This window comes from Oncorhynchus tshawytscha, linkage group LG07 (genome assembly GCF_018296145.1).
Source record: "Oncorhynchus tshawytscha isolate Ot180627B linkage group LG07, Otsh_v2.0, whole genome shotgun sequence".
Lineage (NCBI taxonomy): Eukaryota > Metazoa > Chordata > Actinopteri > Salmoniformes > Salmonidae > Oncorhynchus > Oncorhynchus tshawytscha.
In genome coordinates, this window is record NC_056435.1 from 8266005 (window position 1) to 8286050 (window position 20046).

Here is a 20046-nt window from a genome sequence, read left to right on the forward strand (position 1 = left end):
ATCAGTAACAGTAGCCTGCTATTCAATGGAGTGGCTGTGTGTTTTTTTTTCTGAGTTCCCACCAGAGAATGCCAGACTTTGATGACAAAACCGCCGCGCCACCTTCATGTTTAAGTGAACACATCACAAGCCAAGGAGTGAGTCGAAAAATGTACTGTATGCTGCTGCATAAATTATGTCATATGCCAGGGAGATATGTATACGGTAGCATTTCGCTACACTCGCATTAACGTCTGCTAACCATGTGTATGTGACAAATAAAATTTGATTTAGCTAAGAAAGTAATACTTAGTGTATGTTGTGTAGTAAGCTGTTAGTAGCCAATGTGCCTCACCCTAATAATTTGGTCTATTTCCACCTCTCAATTTTGCCTAACATTACTGTTCTGACTCATGTAGCCTATAAACTGTTTTTGAGAAATGCCATCATCTAATATCGTAAGAGATTTTAATGTCTGCTTATATGCTCCCCTTATCTGACTTGGTGTACAGGGAAAATACTGTAAGATTGGCCCTTGTTCTGCATTCTGTCGCTGTACATTTCAAAAGTGCTGAACCTATACTGTAGTTATATTGCCTACGTCCGTTGTCGCTCGCTCATTAATGTCTTAATCGAAATTACAGAATGCCTCTTATCCGCTCATTGTTCCCTTATGCCATGGTTTGTACATCTCAATTGTCAGTAGAAACCACATTTGTTTAGGCAAGTCAGTCATACTGTACCAGCTATGTTTTTTTTAAGGCAGTAAACGAGGCTGAATGAACTGTTTCGCTGCCAGACAAGGCTCCGCTGATAGCCAGGTGTAGCGGTGGTAAGGATTCACTCCGTGGTGCTGGAAGGAAAGGCCTGCTGTTGGGACAGCTTTAACAGTTTGTGGGCACCGCTTGTCGCTTATAAAGTGCAATTCATGTATTGTTTAGAGTTGTATTGTTTAGTGTTGTGTAGTGTCTTTGCTGGCATGCATCAAAAAAATGTACATGCTAAAATCACCACTGTAACAGACATCTCAACATCAACTGTTCAGAGGAGACTGTGTGAACCAGGCCTTCATGGTCGAATTGCTGCAAAGGAACCACTACTAAAGGACACCAATAAGAAGAAGAGACTTGCTTGGGCCAAGAAACACAAGCAATGGACATTAGACCGGTGGAAATCTGTCCTTTGGTCTGATGAGTCCAAATTTGAGATTTTTGGCTTCAATCGCCCTGTGTTTGTGAGACGCAGAGTAGGTGAACGGAGGATGTCCTCATGCGTGGTTCCCACCGTGAAGCTTGGAGGAGTGATGGTGTGGGGGTGCTTTTAGAATTTAGAATTCAAGTCACACTTAACCAGCATGGCTACCACAGCATTCTGGAGCAATACGCCATCCCATCTGGTTTGGGCTTAGTGGGACTATAATTTGTTTTTCAACAGGACAATGACCCTAAACACACTTCCAGGCGGAGTAAGGGCTGGGCTATTTGACCAAGAAGGAGATTGATGATGATGCATCAGAGGACCTGGCCTCCACAATCACCTGACCTCAACCCAATTGAGATGGTTTAGGAAGAGTTGGACCACAGAGTGAAGGAAAAGCAGCCAACAAGTGCTCAGCATATATGGGAACTCCTTCAAGGCTGTTGGAAAAGCATTCCTAATGAAGCTGGTTGAGAGAATGCCCAGAGTTTGCAAAGCTGTCATCAAGGCAAAGGGATGCTACTTTGAAGAATCTAAAATATATTTGTTTAACACTTTTTTGATTACAACATGATTCCATATGTGTTATTTCATAGTTTGATGTTTTCACTAGTATTCTACAATGTAGAAAATAGTACAAATAAAGAGAAACCCTTGAATGAGTAGGTGTGTCCAAACTTCTGACGAGTACTGTATATATTTCCCTACTTTTGATTTCTGTCTACCAAAATGACACCACCATGTATAAGACATTCTGCAACCTCCTTGTTCCTTGTCTGCTCAATGAAGGTAGGAGAGGTGTTAAAAGGCATTATGTGAAATCAATAATTGGATATTTACCATCAGTTCTCTTTCTCTTCATTGCTGATGGAGACAGGAGGCAAGGCAACAATGTGCCATACAATATATACCATACGTCGGTTATACACACTAATTGGCTACCAGTCTGTTGTTGGTAAATACAGTTGAAGTCTGAAGTTTCCATACACATCGGTTGGAGTCATTAAAACTCGTTTTTCAACCACTCCACAAATTTCTTGTTAACAAACTATAGTTTTGGCAAGTCGGTTAGGACATCTACTTTGTGTATGACACAAGTAATTTTTCCAACAATTGTTTACAGACAGATTATTTCACTTATAATTCACTGTATCACTATTCCAGTGGGTCAGAAGTTTACATACACTAAGTTGACTGTGCCTTTTAAACAGCTTGGAAAATTCCAGAAAATGTCATGGCTTTAGAAGCTTCTGATAGGCTAATTGACATCATTTGAGTCAATTGGAGATATACCTGTGTATGTATTTCAAGGCCCACCTTCAAACTCAGTGCCTCTTTACTTGACATCATGGGAAAATCAAAAGAAATCAGCCGTGACCTCAGAAAAAAAATTGTAGACCTCAAAGTCTGGTTCATCCTTGGGAGCAATTTCCAAACACCTGAAGGTACCACACTCATCTGTACAAACAATAGTATGCAAGTATAAACACCATGGGACCACGCAGCCCCAGATATATTGAAGCAACATCTCAAGACATCAGTCAGGAAGTTAAACCTTGGTCGCAAATGGGTCTTCCAAATTGACAATGACCCCAAGCATACTTCCGAATTTGTGGCAAAATGGCTGAAGTACAACAAAGTCAAGGTATTGGAGTGGCCATCACAAAGCCCTGACCTCAATCCTATAGAACATTTGTGGGCAGAACTGAAAAAACGTGTGTGAGCAAGGAGGCCTACAAACCTGACTCAGTTACACCAGCTCTGTCAGGAGGAATGAGCCAAAATTCACCCAACTTATTGTGGGAAGCTTGTAGAAGGCTACACGAAACATTTGACCCAAGTTAAACAATTTAAAGGCAATGTTACCAAATACTAATTCAGTTTATGTAAACATCTGACCCACTGGGAATGTGATGAAAGAAATAAAAGCTGAAATAAATCACTCTCTACTATTATTCTGACATTTCACATTCTTAAAATAAAGTGGTGATCCTAACTGACCTAAGACAGGGAATTTTTACTGGAATTAAATGTCAGGAATTGTGAAAAACTGAGTATTAATGTATTTGGCTATGGTGCATGTAAACTTCCGACTTCCGATATATTATTGTCTATGGGATCAAATATTTCTCTTTACCTTGTTAGTAAATACAATCTAATACATTTACCAACACAAGCATTTGATAACATTAATTTATTTACTAGGGCAAGATAAAAATTAAGGAAAGTATTTCCCTGTGCTTCAAAGCAAGTCATCCTTGAGCGGGCGATGTTCAGTTAATGGTCGATTAGGCTTTCAGGGAGCCACTGCTTCACCAACCGACAGGATGATATGGCAAACATCTGTCAGCGTGCAAACTGACTCTTCCTCAAGAGTCAAGACACACAGAGAACTCAGCTGCTGTGGCTTGCATGGGAGTCACACGACAGACCCCTCTGTCTGTAAGGCACACACACAGGGGAGATTCCCCTTGTGATAATCTGTGAATAGCATTATAAACGGGGATGGAACACACCTTAACCTTGGGGTTTGAATGGTTTGCCTGGCATGTACCCTGAAAGTGAGAGGCTCAGTCTGCATTCCTGACTGTGCTCCTGGGAGAGGAAGGAACACCTGCACTCAGCTCAGGGTAGGTCTCTAGTGTGAAACAGGGTCAAAGAGAAGTCACACAGATGGGCAAAAAAGTGCTCTTTCACTCTCACACACACACTGGGGGAATAACTAACACTTAAGCTGGGTAGATTCGAAGAAATAGGAGAAAGGTCACGCTTCATGAGATTTGAACACAACACAGAGCTTCTCAATGCTCCTTTTGTGCGTGATTTCTTAGAACCGGCAGCCGTAGATAAGTGTTTAGGTGTATTGTGTATCTATGGCTATGAGGATGATACACACCATCTTAACCTGACGTCATCCCCTTGGGTCTGGGGCCCATCCTTTATAACCACTCTACATCCACCTATCCTATCCCCTCTGTCCACCTGTTACCATGGCAACTGGGGGAGGGCTTCTTCTTTAAAGTGTGTGTTATTAAGGATAAAGTTTCCCCCCATGTTGCGTGATCACTCCGCACACCACTACACAGCATGCCCTGTTCCCTGCACACCACTACACAGCATGCCCTGTTCCCTGCCACTGTACGCCGCTACACAGCATGCCCTGTTCCCTGCACACCACTACACAGCATGCCCTGTTCCCTGCACACCACTACACAGCATGCCCTGTTCCGTGCCACTGCACGCCGCTACACAGCATGCCCTGTTCCCTGCCACTGCACACCGCTACACAGCATGCCCTGTTCCCTGCCACTGCACACCGCTACACAGCATGCCCTGTTCCCTGCCACTGCACACCGCTACACAGCATGCCCTGTTCCCTGCCACTGCACACCGCTACACAGCATGTCCTGTTCCCTGCCACTGCACACCGCTACACAGCATGCCTTGTTCCCTGCCACTGCACGCCGCTGCATGCCTTGTTCCCTGCCACTGCACGCCGCTACACAGCATGCCCTGTTCCCTGTGCATGCCGCTACACAGCATGCCCTGTTCCTGCCACTGCACGCCCCTGTTCCCTGCCACTGCACGCCGCTACACAGCATGCCCTGTTCCCTGTTCCACAGCATGCCCTGTTCTGCCACTGCACGCCGCTACACAGCATGCCCTGTTCCCTGCCACTGCCACTGCATGCCCTGTTCCGCCACTGCACACAGCATGCCCTGTTCCCTGCCACTGCACGCCGCTACACAGCATGCCCTGTTCCCTGCCACTGCACGCCGCTACACAGCATGCCCTGTTCCCTGCCACTGCACGCCGCTACACAGCATGCCCTGTTCCCTGCCACTGCACGCCGCTACACAGCATGCCCTGTTCCCTGCCACTGCACGCCGCTATGCCCTGTTCCCACTGCCGCCGCTACACAGCATGCCCTGTTCCCTGCCACTGCACGCTACAGCATGCCCTGTTCCCTGCCACTGCACGCCGCTACACAGCATGCCCTGTTCCCTGCCACTGCACGCAGCTACACAGCATGCCCTGTTCCCTGCCACTGCACACCACTACACAGCATGCCCTGTTCCCTGCCACTGCACACCGCTACACAGCATGTCATATTCACTGCCTCTCTCTGATCTCTCTCAACATGCAGTAGCTGCCTGCCAGGGGAAAGAACACACATATGAAGAGGTAAAAAATGAATTATTGGCGTATTCAAACACGCCCACATCACTGCTCTTTGAATCACTCAATAGTTACAGACATCTGTGGTATGTGGATTTGCATAGGGTTGATTACATGGATTAAGCCTAGTTAAGCAAGTTATTTTTAGTAATAAACTAAATCTGTGTTCGGGAAACTAGACCCGAGTAGTAGTTTCAAGCGAGCCAGGATTCTGACAAACATGTTGATAGCTGCTGCACGATTGTACTTTTCCATGAATCAATTGTTTAACAACTTTAACTTCTGCGCCACGCACATCTTCTGGGAGGAGAGCTTCGCATGCAGCGGCTGTTCAAGACAAGTTTAAAGAAACAGACTATTCACAAGAATTAAATCTCCAGGGCCCTGGGAGTTTAATTGGGTCGTGGAAAAGCAGTTTCACACACAGAACGCAGGCAGATTTATTGTTCATGGACACAAAACAAGTCAAGTGTATGAGAGGCCTGATCTGGTGTCAACGTGTGTTCTCTATCCCACGTACAGTACTGAGCATCACATGGCCTCCATACAGACATTCCATCCCCTCCCTTTCTCCTCTTTGGTGAGTGTCAATGCATGTCTTTTCCAGGGTCCTCTGAGGTCATAGAGTAGGCCTCTATATTCTACACTACTTGCATGCAGTAGAGAGATGTTGGTTCTAGTTCTGGTCCCGTAATCATAAAGCGTCTCAGAGAAGGAGTGCTGATCTAGGATCAGTTTCTTTATTTTTAGATCACAATTCATCAGATTACATGGACAGTGGGGCCTGATCCTAGATAAGCATTCCTACTCTGCCCCCCCTGTCCATATACACTTATTCTTTTGGATCTAAAAAAGGCTAAACTGATCCTTCACCAGTTTTTATATTTGTGGTTGTGGTTCCTCACTCCTCGTCAGGGTCGGACAGCTCATAGCCCAGGCGGCTGGCGGAGGGGAAGTGTGCCCAGAAGGTTCTGGACAGGTCTTCAATCTTCTCATAACCAGCGTACTCACGCAGAGCCTCCACCCAGCCGAAGAAGTCAGAGGAGGTCAGAGCCCAGTTGGGCATGCTGCGCTTCTCACGCCCCAAATCTGCTGCTGGGAACCAATGAGAGTACGAGAAGAGAAGAGGACGTCAAAAGGGAACCAATCAGAGGCTGAGTGAATGATACTGCACTTCACTAAGACTGGTCACATGACACAACTTGACATGGATTGATAGCCGTTTACTACATACATTATTTTCAGTGTAATACACAATCAACACACAATCTGTATTTATTGATTATACATGTGTGTTTGTGACAGTGATAGAACCACTGTACGGAACCTTTGCTAAAGGGAAGTCTGCCTCACCAATGGGAAAATCTACTCTGGCAATTTTCCCACTTCCCAGCCTTCCTCCCTGCTACACCAACCATAGCAGCCTCGTTCATTTCTCCGTGTTCACCTCTCTGTCACCCCTTCACTACAACCCTAAGCCGCATTCCTTTAACCAAAGTCAATATAATACCTTGTAAAAAAAACGTCTCGTCTTCGAATTGAAACCAAATCCCCCGTTGAGCATCTCAGGCTTATGGTTGATTAAAGACCAGTCAGGGGCGAGCGGCACTGGACATCCCCTAAGCCCAGAGACAGGCCTCTCACTGTGGGGCGGTGGGAGAGAGGGCCTGGTCCACGTTGGGAAAGCAGGCTGGGACAACAACACTCCACAGCTCCCAACTCAAACATAACACAACGGTGTGAGTGACTATAGGAATATGATAAGGAACAACACCATGTAGTGTGGAGGCACCAAGGAAGTCTTCTCTCACACACATCTATCCCTCTGACCTCCCTCACGTCTGTCCCTCTGACCTCTCTCACGTCTATCCCTCTGACCTCCCTCACGTCTGTCCCTCTGACCTCTCTCACGTCTATCCCTCTGACCTCTCTCACGTCTGTCCCTCTGACCTCTCTCACGTCTGTCCCTCTGACCTCTCTCACGTCTGTCCATCTGACCTCTCTCACGTCTGTCCATCTGACCTCTCTCACGTCTGTCCCTCTGACCTCTCTCACGTCTGTCCCTCTGACCTCTCTCACGTCTGTCCCTCTGACCTCTCTCACGTCTGTCCCTCTGACCTCTCCCACGTCTGTCCCTCTGACCTCTCTCACGTCTGTCCCTCTGACCTCTCCCACGTCTGTCCCTCTGACCTCTCTCACGTCTGTCCCTCTGACCTCTCCCACGTCTGTCCCTCTGACCTCTCTCACGTCTGTCCCTCTGACCTCTCTCACGTCTGTCCCTCTGACCTCTCTCACGTCTGTCCCTCTGACCTCTCCCACGTCTGTCCCTCTGACCTCTCTCACGTCTGTCCCTCTGACCTCTCTCACGTCTGTCCCTCTGACCTCTCCCACGTCTGTCCCTCTGACCTCTCTCACGTCTGTCCCTCTGACCTCTCCCACGTCTGTCCCTCTGACCTCTCTCACGTCTGTCCCTCTGACCTCTCTCACGTCTGTCCCTCTGACCTCTCCCACGTCTGTCCCTCTGACCTCTCTCACATCTGTCCCTCTGACCTCTCCCACATCTGTCCCTCTGACCTCTCTCCTTGTCCCTTGCTGTGTGTGTACATACACTGAATGCACAAGACATTAAGAACATCTTCCTAATATTGAGTTGCACCCCCCCCCCCATTCCTTTGCCCTCAGAACAGCCTCAATTCGCCAAGGCATTGACTCTACAAGGTGTTCCACAGGGATGCTTGGCCCATGTTGACTTCAATGCTTCCCACAGTTGTGTCCAGTTGGCTGGATGTCCTTTGAGCGGTGAACCATTCTTAATTCACACGGGAAACTGTTGAGTGTGAAAAACAGCAGCGTGGCAGTTCTTGACCAACTGAAACCTGTGCACCTGGCACCTACTACATTACCCCGTTCAAAGCCACTTAAATAGTTTGTGTTGCCCATTCACCCTCTGAATGGCACACATACACAATACATCCATGTCTCAATGGTCTCAAGGCTTAAAAATCCTTCTTTAACCTGTCTCCTCCCCTTCATCTACACTGACTGGTCAGTCTGTCAGGGAAAGAGTAGGTGTTCTTATTTTTTTGTCCACTCGGTGTATGTCTTCAAGCTATAGTTGCACAACTCAAAATATTGAATCAACATTTCTAGGGCTGGTTTGATTGAATCCAACCCCATCTTGGTAACCCCTGGTTACCCAGTCTCCCACACTCACCTTTACCTTCTTCTCCTGCTGTTTCCTCAGCCCCTGAGTTCGAGGGAGAAAAGACAGGAATTATTCAGACCGAAGGCACCACATGGGTCTTCATGTTGACTCACACAGCCCTGTTGATGGGGGACTTGTGACAAAACAGAGATAGTGAATAAGTCTAACTGAGGAGTGCTTTTTAAAAATTAATCTCTGTCTATCAACTCTCTCTCCCTCCTTGTCTCTATCTCTGACATTGCCCAGCACGCTGGGCAGGCAGCAGCAGATTAGCAGACGGGGGTGTTGCGGACAGAGAGAGGGAGACAGAGGCAGTGGGGTGTAAGACAGGGGATGAAGAGGATATGGAGCGGCTGACTGCTAAGTGCCATGTGCTGTGCCTGGCCCTGGACTGCTCTGACATTCAGACATTCACAGCCTTTATTAAATCTCCTCAGAGGATAGGAAGGTCGTGGCAGATCAAAGAAGAAGGTGAAGCCCAGTGGAGAGAAACAGACCTGGGTTCAAACACTATTTGAATACATTTCAACATGGTTTATCTGGGCTTGATTGAGCTTGCCTGGCACAGTAGAACCAATAGAATAATCGGAAAAATACACAGTGTAATACTTCTACCGTCTCAATGAAAACGAAAGAGGGAGAGAGAGAGAAAGAAGGGAATGAACTGCGACTGGTCTATTCTGACCCACAACCAGACGCTTTTCATCAAAACAACGTCATTTCCACTCGATCAAATATCTTGGAGGGATGTTGTGACAAAATCTATGTCTCTATGTCTCGCAAGGCAAGCAGGAAGAAGCGCTGCTCAATTAAATATACAGTATTGTGGTGTGCTGTTGAAGAAATGGTACCAACTGTCCTCACACCAATATAAAGAACACACGTATATCAGGGGATCCGTTTCAGTTGAAAGAAAAACCTTCAAAACCTTCTCCTCACATTCCACAATCAAATCCAAGTTGACAGAAATGTGCGGCTGTAAACAATGTAAAGAGACACGTTGAGGACTAAAACGTCACATTTGATGCAGCGAGACAGAACCCAGTAAAGACACTATAATCAATACCGTTCTTTTATTTGCTGCTGTTGACTGTACCGGCTGTTGAAATGTCAGAGTAGTTTGTCAGAAGGTTACATTCCTAGTGAAGTAATGGACAACATTCCCTCCAGGGAAACAAATTGACTGACTGTCCGGCTGCATCTCCGAGGTAATTAGTTCCAGCTGACGGTTTCCGAGAGATGCTCCAGTCTGCGGTAAGAGACAGCAGCGGGCCAGTAACAGTCTCCTTCAGATGTAACATTCAACATCTCAATAGTGGAGGATTCCTCTCTCCATCTCCTCTTATCCATCTACAGCACACGGAGCCGAGAACCCAGGAGAGAGCTAGTGAACTTGTCTCCGTTCTTTCACATCAGGCCCACAGAGATATTGGAGAGATGACTTGAGTTTTATCCAAGTTCACATCGCAATCCAATACTACCCTTATGCGCAAAATAGGTTAAAATGACATTGAAGAGATTTTGGATTGGGTGCCTTCCATTATCACTGAAAATGAAAATGACACAGGCTCGGAGGCTCTCCGCTCTGTAGAGTGCTAACAGGCTGACTTACCTATTAGAGAGAGGAGACCCAGCAGGACGACCCAGAGCAGCATTGAGACGCAAAGACGAGGCATGGTTTTGCACTGTGGTGGGCCGCACAAAGACAGAAACACAACCACAAACTGTGAGAAATTGTCACAGCGTTTACCCCCGCATGGTTTTGCTTGTTCTGTAACATCTTAAGGTTTCTCTTAGGGAGAGGAGTTGTGTCAGAGGACAACAGAAGGATACAACAAAGAAGGTTTGAATCCAGTAAGAAGACTAAGAGCTACATGTAACATTTGAAGGTACATTTCAGAAATTTCAGTAAACAGATAAAAAAACACCCAAAACAAAATCAATAAACAATCTTCATTTACACTGATACAGGTACCTGGTGCTGGATCCGGGCTCTTGGTCCTCTTGCTCTGGGCGAGTGTGTGTGTGTGCAGCATGTATATGTCCAGATATACCCAGAACCTGGATGGGAGGACAGATACAGTAAACAGAGCTGTCCAGGATATGTTGGTCCTTCACACTTCAGATCCACATGCCATACCTTAACTCCGAACCAACCGCCCTCTCTTTCCTACCCAGCCTCCACTTCTCACACCTGAAGCAGACATGTCAACGGACTGAAAGGCTTCCTTTGTGGACGAAGGGGAGATGGAGGAGGGGGGGAGCAGGGGAATGTCAACACTCTCTTACCCCTCACCAACTGGGTCCGATGCAGACAAATTGTACCCGTCTAGATAACGTACCATTGCTTATGTTCCCGAGCATGGCAATATTATGGCTTTTAAAATGTGTCCATTCATTTAATAAAACACAATCATCAATCATCCTTTCATGTATAGCAAAACGTTCGATCAATACCTGCACATCTTGATCTTGAAAGTGACAAAAGTTCATAACCTACATTGATTTTGTAACCCCCATAAGAAAATGTATGCAATTTGTAACGTTGGATAAAAGTGTATTGTTTCTGGGAGCCAAGGATTGTGTTCTCTCTATGTAGGTCTCTACTGCCTCAACCACAGACGACCACAACGGGGGCCTCAAAATACAGTCCACATTTACCTCCGTTTGTCCCTGAGGAGTTGTACAGGAGCATTACGCCTCGGCAACACCTGTCCTGGATCTGGCTAGCTAAACTCAGCAAAAAAAGAAAACGGCCCTTTTTCAGGACCCTGTCTTTCAAAGATAATTCGGAAAAAATCCAAATAACTTCAGAGATCTTCATTGTAAAGGGTTTAAACACTGTTTCCCATGCATGTTTAATGAACCATAAACAATTAATGAACATGCACCTGTGGAACGGTCGTTAAGACACTAACAGCTTACAGACGGTAGGCAATTAAGGTCAGAGTTATGAAAACTTAGGACACTAAAGAGGCCTTTCTACTGACTCTGAAACGCACCAAAAGAAAGATGCCCAGAGTCCCTGCTCATCTGCGTGAACATGCCTTAGTCATGCTGCAAGGACGCATGAGGACTGCAGATGTAGTCAGGGCAATAAATTGCAATGTCCGTACTGTCGCCTAAGACAGCGCTACAGGGAGACGGGACAGACAGCTGATCGTCCTCGCAGTGGCAGACCACATGTAACAACACATGCAGTACATCCGAACATCACACCTCCGGGACAGGTACAGGATGGCAACAACAACTGCCCGAGTTACACTGGGAACGCAATCCCTCCATCAGTGCTCAGACTGTCCGCAATAGGCTGAGAGAGGCTGGAATGAGGGCTTGTAGGCCTGTTGTAAGGCAGGTCCTCACCAGACATCACCGGCAACAAAGTCGCCTATGGACACAAAACAACTGTCGCTGGACCAGACTGGCAAAAAGTGCTCTTCACTGACGAGTTACGGTTTTGTCTCACCAGGGGTGATGGTCGGATTCGCGTTTATCGTCGAATGAATGAGCTTTACACTGAGACCTGTACTCTGGAGCAGGATCGATTTGGAAGTGGAGGGTCCGTCATGGTCTGGGGCGGTGTGTCACAGCATCATCGGACTGAGCTTGTTGTCATTGCAGGCAATCTCAACACCGTGCGTTACAGGGAAGACCTCCTCCTCCCTCATGTGGTTCCCTTCCTGCAGGCTCATCCTGACACGACCCTCCAGCATGACAATGCCACCAGCCATACTGCTCGTTCTGTGCGTGATTTCCTGCAAGACAGGAATGCCAGTGTTCTGCTATGGCCAGTGAAGAGCCCGGATCTCAATCCCATTGAGCACGTCTGGTACCTGTTCAATCGGAGGGTGAGGGCTAGGGCCATTCCTCCCAAAAATATCTGGGAACTTACAGGTGCCTTGATGGAAGAGTGGGGTAACATCTCACTGCAAGAACTGGCAAATCTGGTGCAGTCCATGAGATGCACTGCAGTACTCAATGCAGCTGGTGGCCACACCAGATACTGACTGTTGCTTTTGATTTTGCCCCCCCCCCTTTGTTCAGGGACACATTATTCCATTTCTGTTAGTCACATGTCTGTGGAACTTGTTCAGTTTATGTCTGTTATTGAATCTTGTTATGTTCATACAAATGTTTACACATGTTAAGTTTGCTGAAAATAAATGCAGTTGACAGTGAGAGGAAATTTCTTTTGTTGCTGAGTTTATATCTACACTCATTTATCTCTCGGAAAGCGACAACGTGGCTACCATGGGTTAGGTTGTATTAGAAGCAGTGTCTGCTTCCCAAATTACAGTCTGCCCCCCCCCCCAGATCTCATCCCGTATCAGGATTAAGGAGACACATTCCAAACGATCTGGCAAGACGTAAAGGAAGCAAGCACTTTTGTGGTTACCGAAGCTCTTGCATCAGGATGGGCCTTCAGGTCCTGAAATGATGAAATCCTACCTGCAGTAACATTGCCATCTGTTGGTAGAAGATGGTAAATACAGAAACGCAATTTGAATGTATTCTAATTGAACAAGATTGAACAATCTTTTAAAAAGGTGAAAGGGAATAAAATTACACACTGCAGACAAATGCAACCAGAAAACTTATTTTGGAAAAACTTTTAATTGAACAAAAGTATTTCATTCCTCAGTCACCACACCGTCTTGGAGTACAGTACCTTTTACCGGAATCTAAATTCATATAATATTCACCTTATTCTTCTTTTTAAATATGCATACACAGCTGAAAACAAGATTTAAATAACAGTGCTCAGTAACATTAAGACAGTTTTTCTTTTTTTAAAAGCAGGAAACAAAATGTTGAACAGACTTTCACTGGCAAACAGACAACCCACAAAATGTTTTCCTATCGCTCTTGAATCTCCGTCCTCGGTCAGCGACGTTTTCACCCGGGACGCTGAGGAAAGCGGTGGATTCGAAGAGAACGTTCGGGGGAACATTTGAGCAGTATGAGGGTGTGGCTGGTACACATCCACGGACATTCAACACAGCTTACTGACAGTGTCCATTCCACAATACACCTACAGAGGGCGTCCTTTCCTTATCTGGTAAATGCAGTGCCAGTTGTGGTGCCTTTCTTTCTGGTACAACAGTCTTTATGGAAACGTAATACTACTTTCGGCAAACGACCAGTCGCTCGATAACGACAGACAAAGCAACAACACCTACTGGAGTCAAGCAAAAAGAGAAGAGCTGTTTCTCTCCTCCTGTTTGTCCCCCCCCACCCCCACCCAAACATCAAAAGGTCTCCAGTGATAACGTGATGTCAATGTCAACACATTAAATATTCACGTTCATGGTGTATGTAGCTGTTGTGACGGAACCATTGACTGTAAATCCCATCCGTGCTCACTCTTAAAACCTAGAGGCACCGGCAGGGCTTTACTAGGAGGTGGAGTTGTCAGCCAAGGCCAAGAGCAGATGCTTACAGACGATCCCTTAGTGAAGGCGTTCTCTGGACACTTCTGGACAGGACTCGATGCCACTATTCTGAGAGGAATCTGAGCTACGGCGGCCAACATGTACCATTTGAGTCTCTCTATGTGCTAACTGTTGTATTGAAGGGGCATGGGCAGACCAGTGGGTATTGCTGTGCTCAAATCAGTCAGTGGCAAGTCCAGTAATAAGGCTTGTTGTTAGGCCAGGCTGAGCACCGGGGTCCGGATTGTGTATGTGTGTGAGTGTGAGTGTATGCAAATGTTTGCGAGCATGTGTGTGTGTGTGTGTGTGTGTGTGGTCACAGCAGCGGTTTGACCAGGTAGAGTTTGTCTCCATGTTCGCTGGTGAAGATCGGGGCTTTTTTGTAATGCTCCACCAGTTCGTCCATGCTGCTGAAGCGTCTCTGGCCGATACAGTAGACTCCGTCCGCCAGCGCTACCTTGAAGTGCTTGTTCTTTCCCATCGCCTTGAGGGACACGGAGAAATCACTGGGCTGGGAGAGAGAGAGAGAGAGAGAGAGAGATAAGAAATGGATGATTATTGCCATGGAGTTTCATTCTTAAGCCACTAGAGGGGGATATAAATCTACTGTAAAGTCCACCCATCCCACTGAATTAATGCAGTTTCCCTCAAGAAAGCTTTCCCAATAAAAACAGCTCAAAATACAGTATGATAAGGCTATTGTAAACCATAGAGTACATCATTATATACATAATCAGGAACACAACTCAACTGTTCTTCCCCCATTTCCACCAATCACAATTCTCTCTCGACCACTCACCGATGATTCGCTGTCTCTGACCAGGAAGTCTCCCTGACCTCCTCTCTCGTTGAGCGCACACTCTGCCTGATGCCTGGTCACTCCCCCATAGTACCAGTCCTTCCCGGCAAACTTTCCCACGCGGGCCGGCCCTGTGTAGTTGATCTGGGGCGAGTGGGGGCCCGAGCCCATGCCACCCCCGGGGGCCGGATCGTCGCTAAGTATAACCACATAGTTCTTTGGCACCAGGCCCACCTGTCCACGGGCGTTCCGACACCGCCACCACTCAGGGTCGTTCTCCGGTTTCTCCAGCACCTCCATCACTTCGCCCTTTTCAAAGTTTAGCTCCTCGTCTGTCACAGAGCTGAAAGGGTACAGCGTCTGGACAGTGTGGAGCGCCCTGGTGGTCCCGTTGATCACCCCTGCCGACCCTGCCCCCTGCCCTGGGTAACCTCCGCTTAGGTCCCCCGAGACGGCCTCCTCCTCTCCCTCCTCCAGGACATAGTTAGAGGGGAACCAACCTACCCGACCTTCAGAACTCCCTCGCCACCAGCCGTCGCTACACTTCTCCATGACAATGACTCTTGACCCCTTCACCAGTGTCAGCTCGTCTTCCCGCTCCGCCGCGTAGGCGAACTTGACCAGGGCTGAGATGCTGAGGTCGTAGATACGCTCGGCGCTGCTACCTCCGCCACCATTGGACGGGTACTCTGCGTCCGTGCTGGGCGTTGGCGAGGCATCGCGGGCACTCGTCTTCCTCTTCGTCTTCCCCAGGCCTTAGAGAGGGAGAGAGAGAAATAACTATTTATACCACAAATTGAAGATCTCAGCAGTAGTTCCACAACAGAGCAGAATAACATAGTAAAAAGTCCCCCTTCAACATATTAGGTTAAAAGTCTTGAGGCTAGAGTGTAGTACATCTAGAGAAAATGGCTCCAAACAGAAAGCTCAACGTGGTCATTGAGATTGAGCAGGCAGCTACGCTACTCAAAAAACAGTCTGCAACTGAAGTGCAGCAGCAAGCTGAGTTAATTAGCTCCTAGTACTGCTGGTAGAGGACGGTCCGGGGTTAAGAGGCCACCACCTCTCTCTGAGGCTACAGCCAAGGAGGCAAACACTTCAGAGTTAAGGTAATTAGTGCTGGAAGGAAACTGGAGGTAAGGCCAGAGGAGAGACAAGGGGGGTTCTGGGTATTGACAGGCGATGTTAATTCCTCTCAGGCAGCTACTGACCAGACCACTGTGCAGGAAGGTTGTTTAGGAGACAGGAAACGCAGATCGGATGACACTGAGGTGGTCGGAAGGGTGGACATTGATTGCATCCAAAATGGCACCCTATTCCCTAAATAGTGCACTACTTCTGACCAGAGCCCTATGGGCCTCGGTCAAAACACAGGGCTCTGGTCAAAGGTATTGCAATATGTAGGGAATAGAGTACCATTTGGAATAGGGTGCCATTTGTTCAGTTGGCTCTCTTGCTGGAAAATATTAACCTTTAACCTCTTTTAATAACAACCCCCCAAACCGGTTCCCCATGGTAAACTACTCCCGGAAAATTAGACTACTCCTTTCACTTTAGACTCTCAATCCCTCTAACTCGCTATCTGAACATTTACACATTTATTTAAGACAATATAGAGAATCACTAATGCAACCAGAAGGAAGAGGATCATTGCCATTTAAAGCCTAGTGTCGGAGAGAATTAACCTCAACCCTCTCAGCCAGGTAGGGGAGCACTCCGAAAGGTCACAAACAACCCTTTTCCTCCATCTCCCCCATCTCTTCCTCCACTCCCCATCTCATGCATGAAACAACGAGGCTTTCTGACCTTCTGTGTTCTTGACGCTTAACTGGCCTTCTGCTCTGACGGAGCATGCAGCCAACCAAGGAGGGTCTTTGTTGTGAGTGAACAGCAACACTCCGTTCTTAGCAGACATACAAGAGCACGCAAACCTGGAGATGAGATGGGCTGTACGCACACAGAGACATACACTTGTATTCAAATGTGGAACTCATCTCACAATTACAAACACACCTGCTCACGGGAAGCATCACATAGCTTACACATGACCAGTTACACGCAACACAGATAACATGATGACACAAAGCCGGTGGGACCAGAAAAAACATGATTAAATCATAGACCTCCTCCCGGGTCTCCTGTAATAGTACTACCCTTGTGAAAAAGAGGAGTCGATGTATATGACGAGATCTCCTCTCTGCCCAGAAAGTTACCATTCACACGGTCTGCAAGCGCTAGAATGTTAAAATACATGTCACTCACTAAATACGGTTTGCCTGCAACTATCGTCATTTACTGCCGTTACCCCGCTATGTACTTCCAAATAAACAACTAAATAAACATTTCAATGTATTGTTTTGGTCCGGAAGAGGATCCTTTGCCCAGATACTGGTTCAATCATAGACTAGCCTAGATCATCATACTGAGAAACACAACACACACACACACACACACACACACACACACACACACACACACACACACACACACACACACACACACACACACACACACAGCATGGAGACGAACAGCATGACGGACCAACTGAGTCAAATAAGACCCACAACAAACAGAATAATACACCCTCAGAGTTAAAATGACGAGAAGACAGCCCTCGTCTCCATGAATCAGCCTTCATCATGACACAGCAAGGCCAGTGGCAGAGTCACAGGGAAAACTGGGGTAAGAAGCTGCTTCTGTTTCAGTGACCTTGAGAGGTGGGAGAGGAGCAGGGGGGGGGACGGAAGAGGGTGAAATACCATCACTTAGCCCCTGTCACAACTATCCCCCATCAACAGGCCATTCCACCCCTCACACAACAAACTGTGAGGAGGAGGCACAGTCACTATTTATAGCTTTCACAGAAATAAAGGAAAAAGCTAACATTCGCTTTACATACTGGAGCGTACTGGGCTGTTTTACATGGTAGGGCCGATGGCATTTCAAGGGTTGTAGATCAAGTGGCAGGCAGGGAGATTGGCATTTACACACACACGCTTGTCTATGAACACACACACAACTTTTCTAAGCGATGACACACACATATACCTTCCTTCCTTAGCAAACTGACATCTGATCCATGACTTTCATGCTCATTCCTCTGCAGCATGCAACAACAAACAAGGTACTCTGTGTTGCGCTCACACACCACAACAGTAACGACACACTAACTCACAGTCGCCCCCACTAAGCAACACAGTGACAGTGACAATACTAATTAGACAACAACAAGCGCTAATTGGAACCTGAAAGATATTTTTTTTAATTAAGTAGGCATAAATCGTGAGGAAGTGCCTTGAGAGCCTAAAGCACAATTGTAAAGCACAATTGGCCCAGCGTCGTCCGGGTTAGGGGAGGGTTTGGCCGGGGGGGGGCTTTACTATGCTCATCGTGCTCTAGCGACTCCTTGTGGCGGGCTGGGCGCCTGCACGCTGACCTCGGTCGTCAGGTGATCGATGTTTCCTCCGATACATTGGTGGGGCTGGCTTCTGGGTTATGCGGGCGCGTTAACTTCTTGGATATAGGGGCGCTCTTTTAATTTATGGATAAAAAACATTCCCGTTTTAAACAAGATATTTTGTCACGAAACGATGCTCGACTATGCATATCATTGACAGCTTTGGAAAGAAAACACTCTGACGTTTCCAAAACTGCAAAGATATTGTCTGTGAGTGCCACAGAACTAATGCTACAGGCGAAACCAAGATGAAATTTCAGGAAGTGCCCCAGATTTTGTGTTCCAATGTCTCCTTATATGGCTGTGTATGGGTCACGAATGAGCTTAGACTTTCTGTCGTTTCCCCAAGGTGTCGACAGCATTGTGACGTATTTGTAGGCAAATCATTGGAAGATTGACCTTAAGAGACTACATCTACCAGGTGGCCGCTTGGTGTCCTCCGTTGCAATTATTGCGTAATCTTCAGCTGCGTGTATTTTTTGTTTGCTTCGAGGAGAAACACAGCTGCCACGAATGATTTATCATCGAATAGATATGTGAAAAACACCTTGAGGATTGATTCTAAACAACGATTGCCATGTTTCTGTCGATATTATGGAGTTAATTTGGTAAAAGGTTCGGCGTTGTAGAGAACAAAACGGAGCGATTTCTCCTACACAAATAATCTTTTTGGAAAAAATGAACATTTGCTATCTAACTGAGAGTCTCCTCATTGAAAACATCCGAAGTTCTTCAAAGGTAAATGATTTTATTTGAATGCTTTTCTTGTTTTTGTGAAAATGTTGCCTGCTGAATGCTAGGCTTAATGCTATGCTAGCTATCAATACTCTTGTACAAATGCTTGTGTAACTATGGTTGAAAAGCATATTTTGAAAATCTGAGATGACAGTGTTGTTAACAAAAGGCTAAGCTTGTGAGTGAATATATTTCTTTCATTTCATTTGCAATTTTCATGAATAGTTAACGTTGCGTTATGGTAATGAGCTTGAGGCTATAATTACGGTCCCGGATACGGGATTGCTCGACGCTAGAGGTTAAGAAACGCGGTTTGGTGGGTCTTGTTTCAGAGGACGCATGACTCGACCTTCGCCTCCCGAGCCAGTTGGAGTTGCAGCGATGAGAAAAGATTGAAATTTGGGGTAAAATACAAAAAAATAAAGAGTGGGCCCACACCAAGTCATCCATTCAACTGGGCCCAATCCAAGTCATCCATTCAACTGGGCCCATACCAAGTCATCCATTCAACTGGGCCCAATACCAAGTCATCCATTCAACTGGGCCCAATCCAAGTCATCCATTCAACTGGGCCCATACCAAGTCATCCATTCAACTGGGCCCAATCCAAGTCATCCATTCAACTGGGCCCAATCATCCATTCAACTGGGCCCAATCATCCATTCAACTGGGCCCAATCCAAGTCATCCATTCAACTGGGCCCATACCAAGTCATCCATTCAACTGGGCCCAATCCAAGTCATCCATTCAACTGGGCCCATACCAAGTCATCCATTCAACTGGGCCCAATCCAAGTCATCCATTCAACTGGACCCATACCAAGTCATCCATTCAACTGGGCCCATACCAAGTCATCCATTCAACTGGGCCCACACCAAGTCATCCATTCAACTGGGCCCAATCCAAGTCATCCATTCAACTGGGCCCACACCAAGTCATCCATTCAACTGGGCCCAATCCAAGTCATCCATTCAACTGGGCCCATACCAAGTCATCTATTCAACTGGGCCCACACCAAGTCATCCATTCAACTGGGCCCACACCAAGTCATCCATTCAACTGG

The 20046-nt window shown here is 46.7% G+C and overlaps 2 protein-coding genes across 3 annotated transcripts in view; both read right to left on the reverse strand.

Moving 5' to 3' along the window:
- Positions 1-5751: 5751 nt before the first annotated feature.
- LOC121846830 (otospiralin-like) lies at positions 5752-6788 on the reverse strand. The gene is made up of 2 exons (XM_042324996.1): positions 6725-6788; positions 5752-6450 (listed from the first exon to the last, which is right to left on the reverse strand). Exons 1-2 carry the CDS (start codon positions 6786-6788, stop codon positions 6257-6259), a joined length of 258 nt encoding a protein of 85 aa, XP_042180930.1. The 3' UTR covers positions 5752-6256.
- Positions 6789-13155: 6367 nt separating this feature from the next.
- Positions 13156-20046, reverse strand: part of LOC112253844 (cytoplasmic protein NCK2) — a 51846-nt gene continuing 44955 nt past the window's right edge. For both annotated transcript variants that reach the window (XM_024425877.2, XM_024425876.2), the window contains exons 3-4: positions 14792-15546; positions 13156-14503 (exon numbers count right to left, since the gene is read on the reverse strand). In XM_024425877.2, the coding sequence (XP_024281645.1) occupies positions 14309-14503; positions 14792-15546 (950 nt within the window). In that variant the 3' untranslated portion in view covers positions 13156-14308. The remainder of the gene's footprint in view (positions 14504-14791; positions 15547-20046) is intronic.

Bases quoted from the DNA above. Each gene is read 5' to 3' on its own strand.
- LOC121846830 (XM_042324996.1), bottom strand. From the start codon at position 6,788: ATGAACGAGGCTGCTATGGTTGGTGTAGCAGGGAGGAAGGCTGGGAAG. The intron at 6,451-6,724 runs GTAGATTTTCCC...ATTGGTTCCCAG, and splicing joins GAAGTGGGAAAATTGCCAGA to CAGCAGATTTGGGGCGTGAG.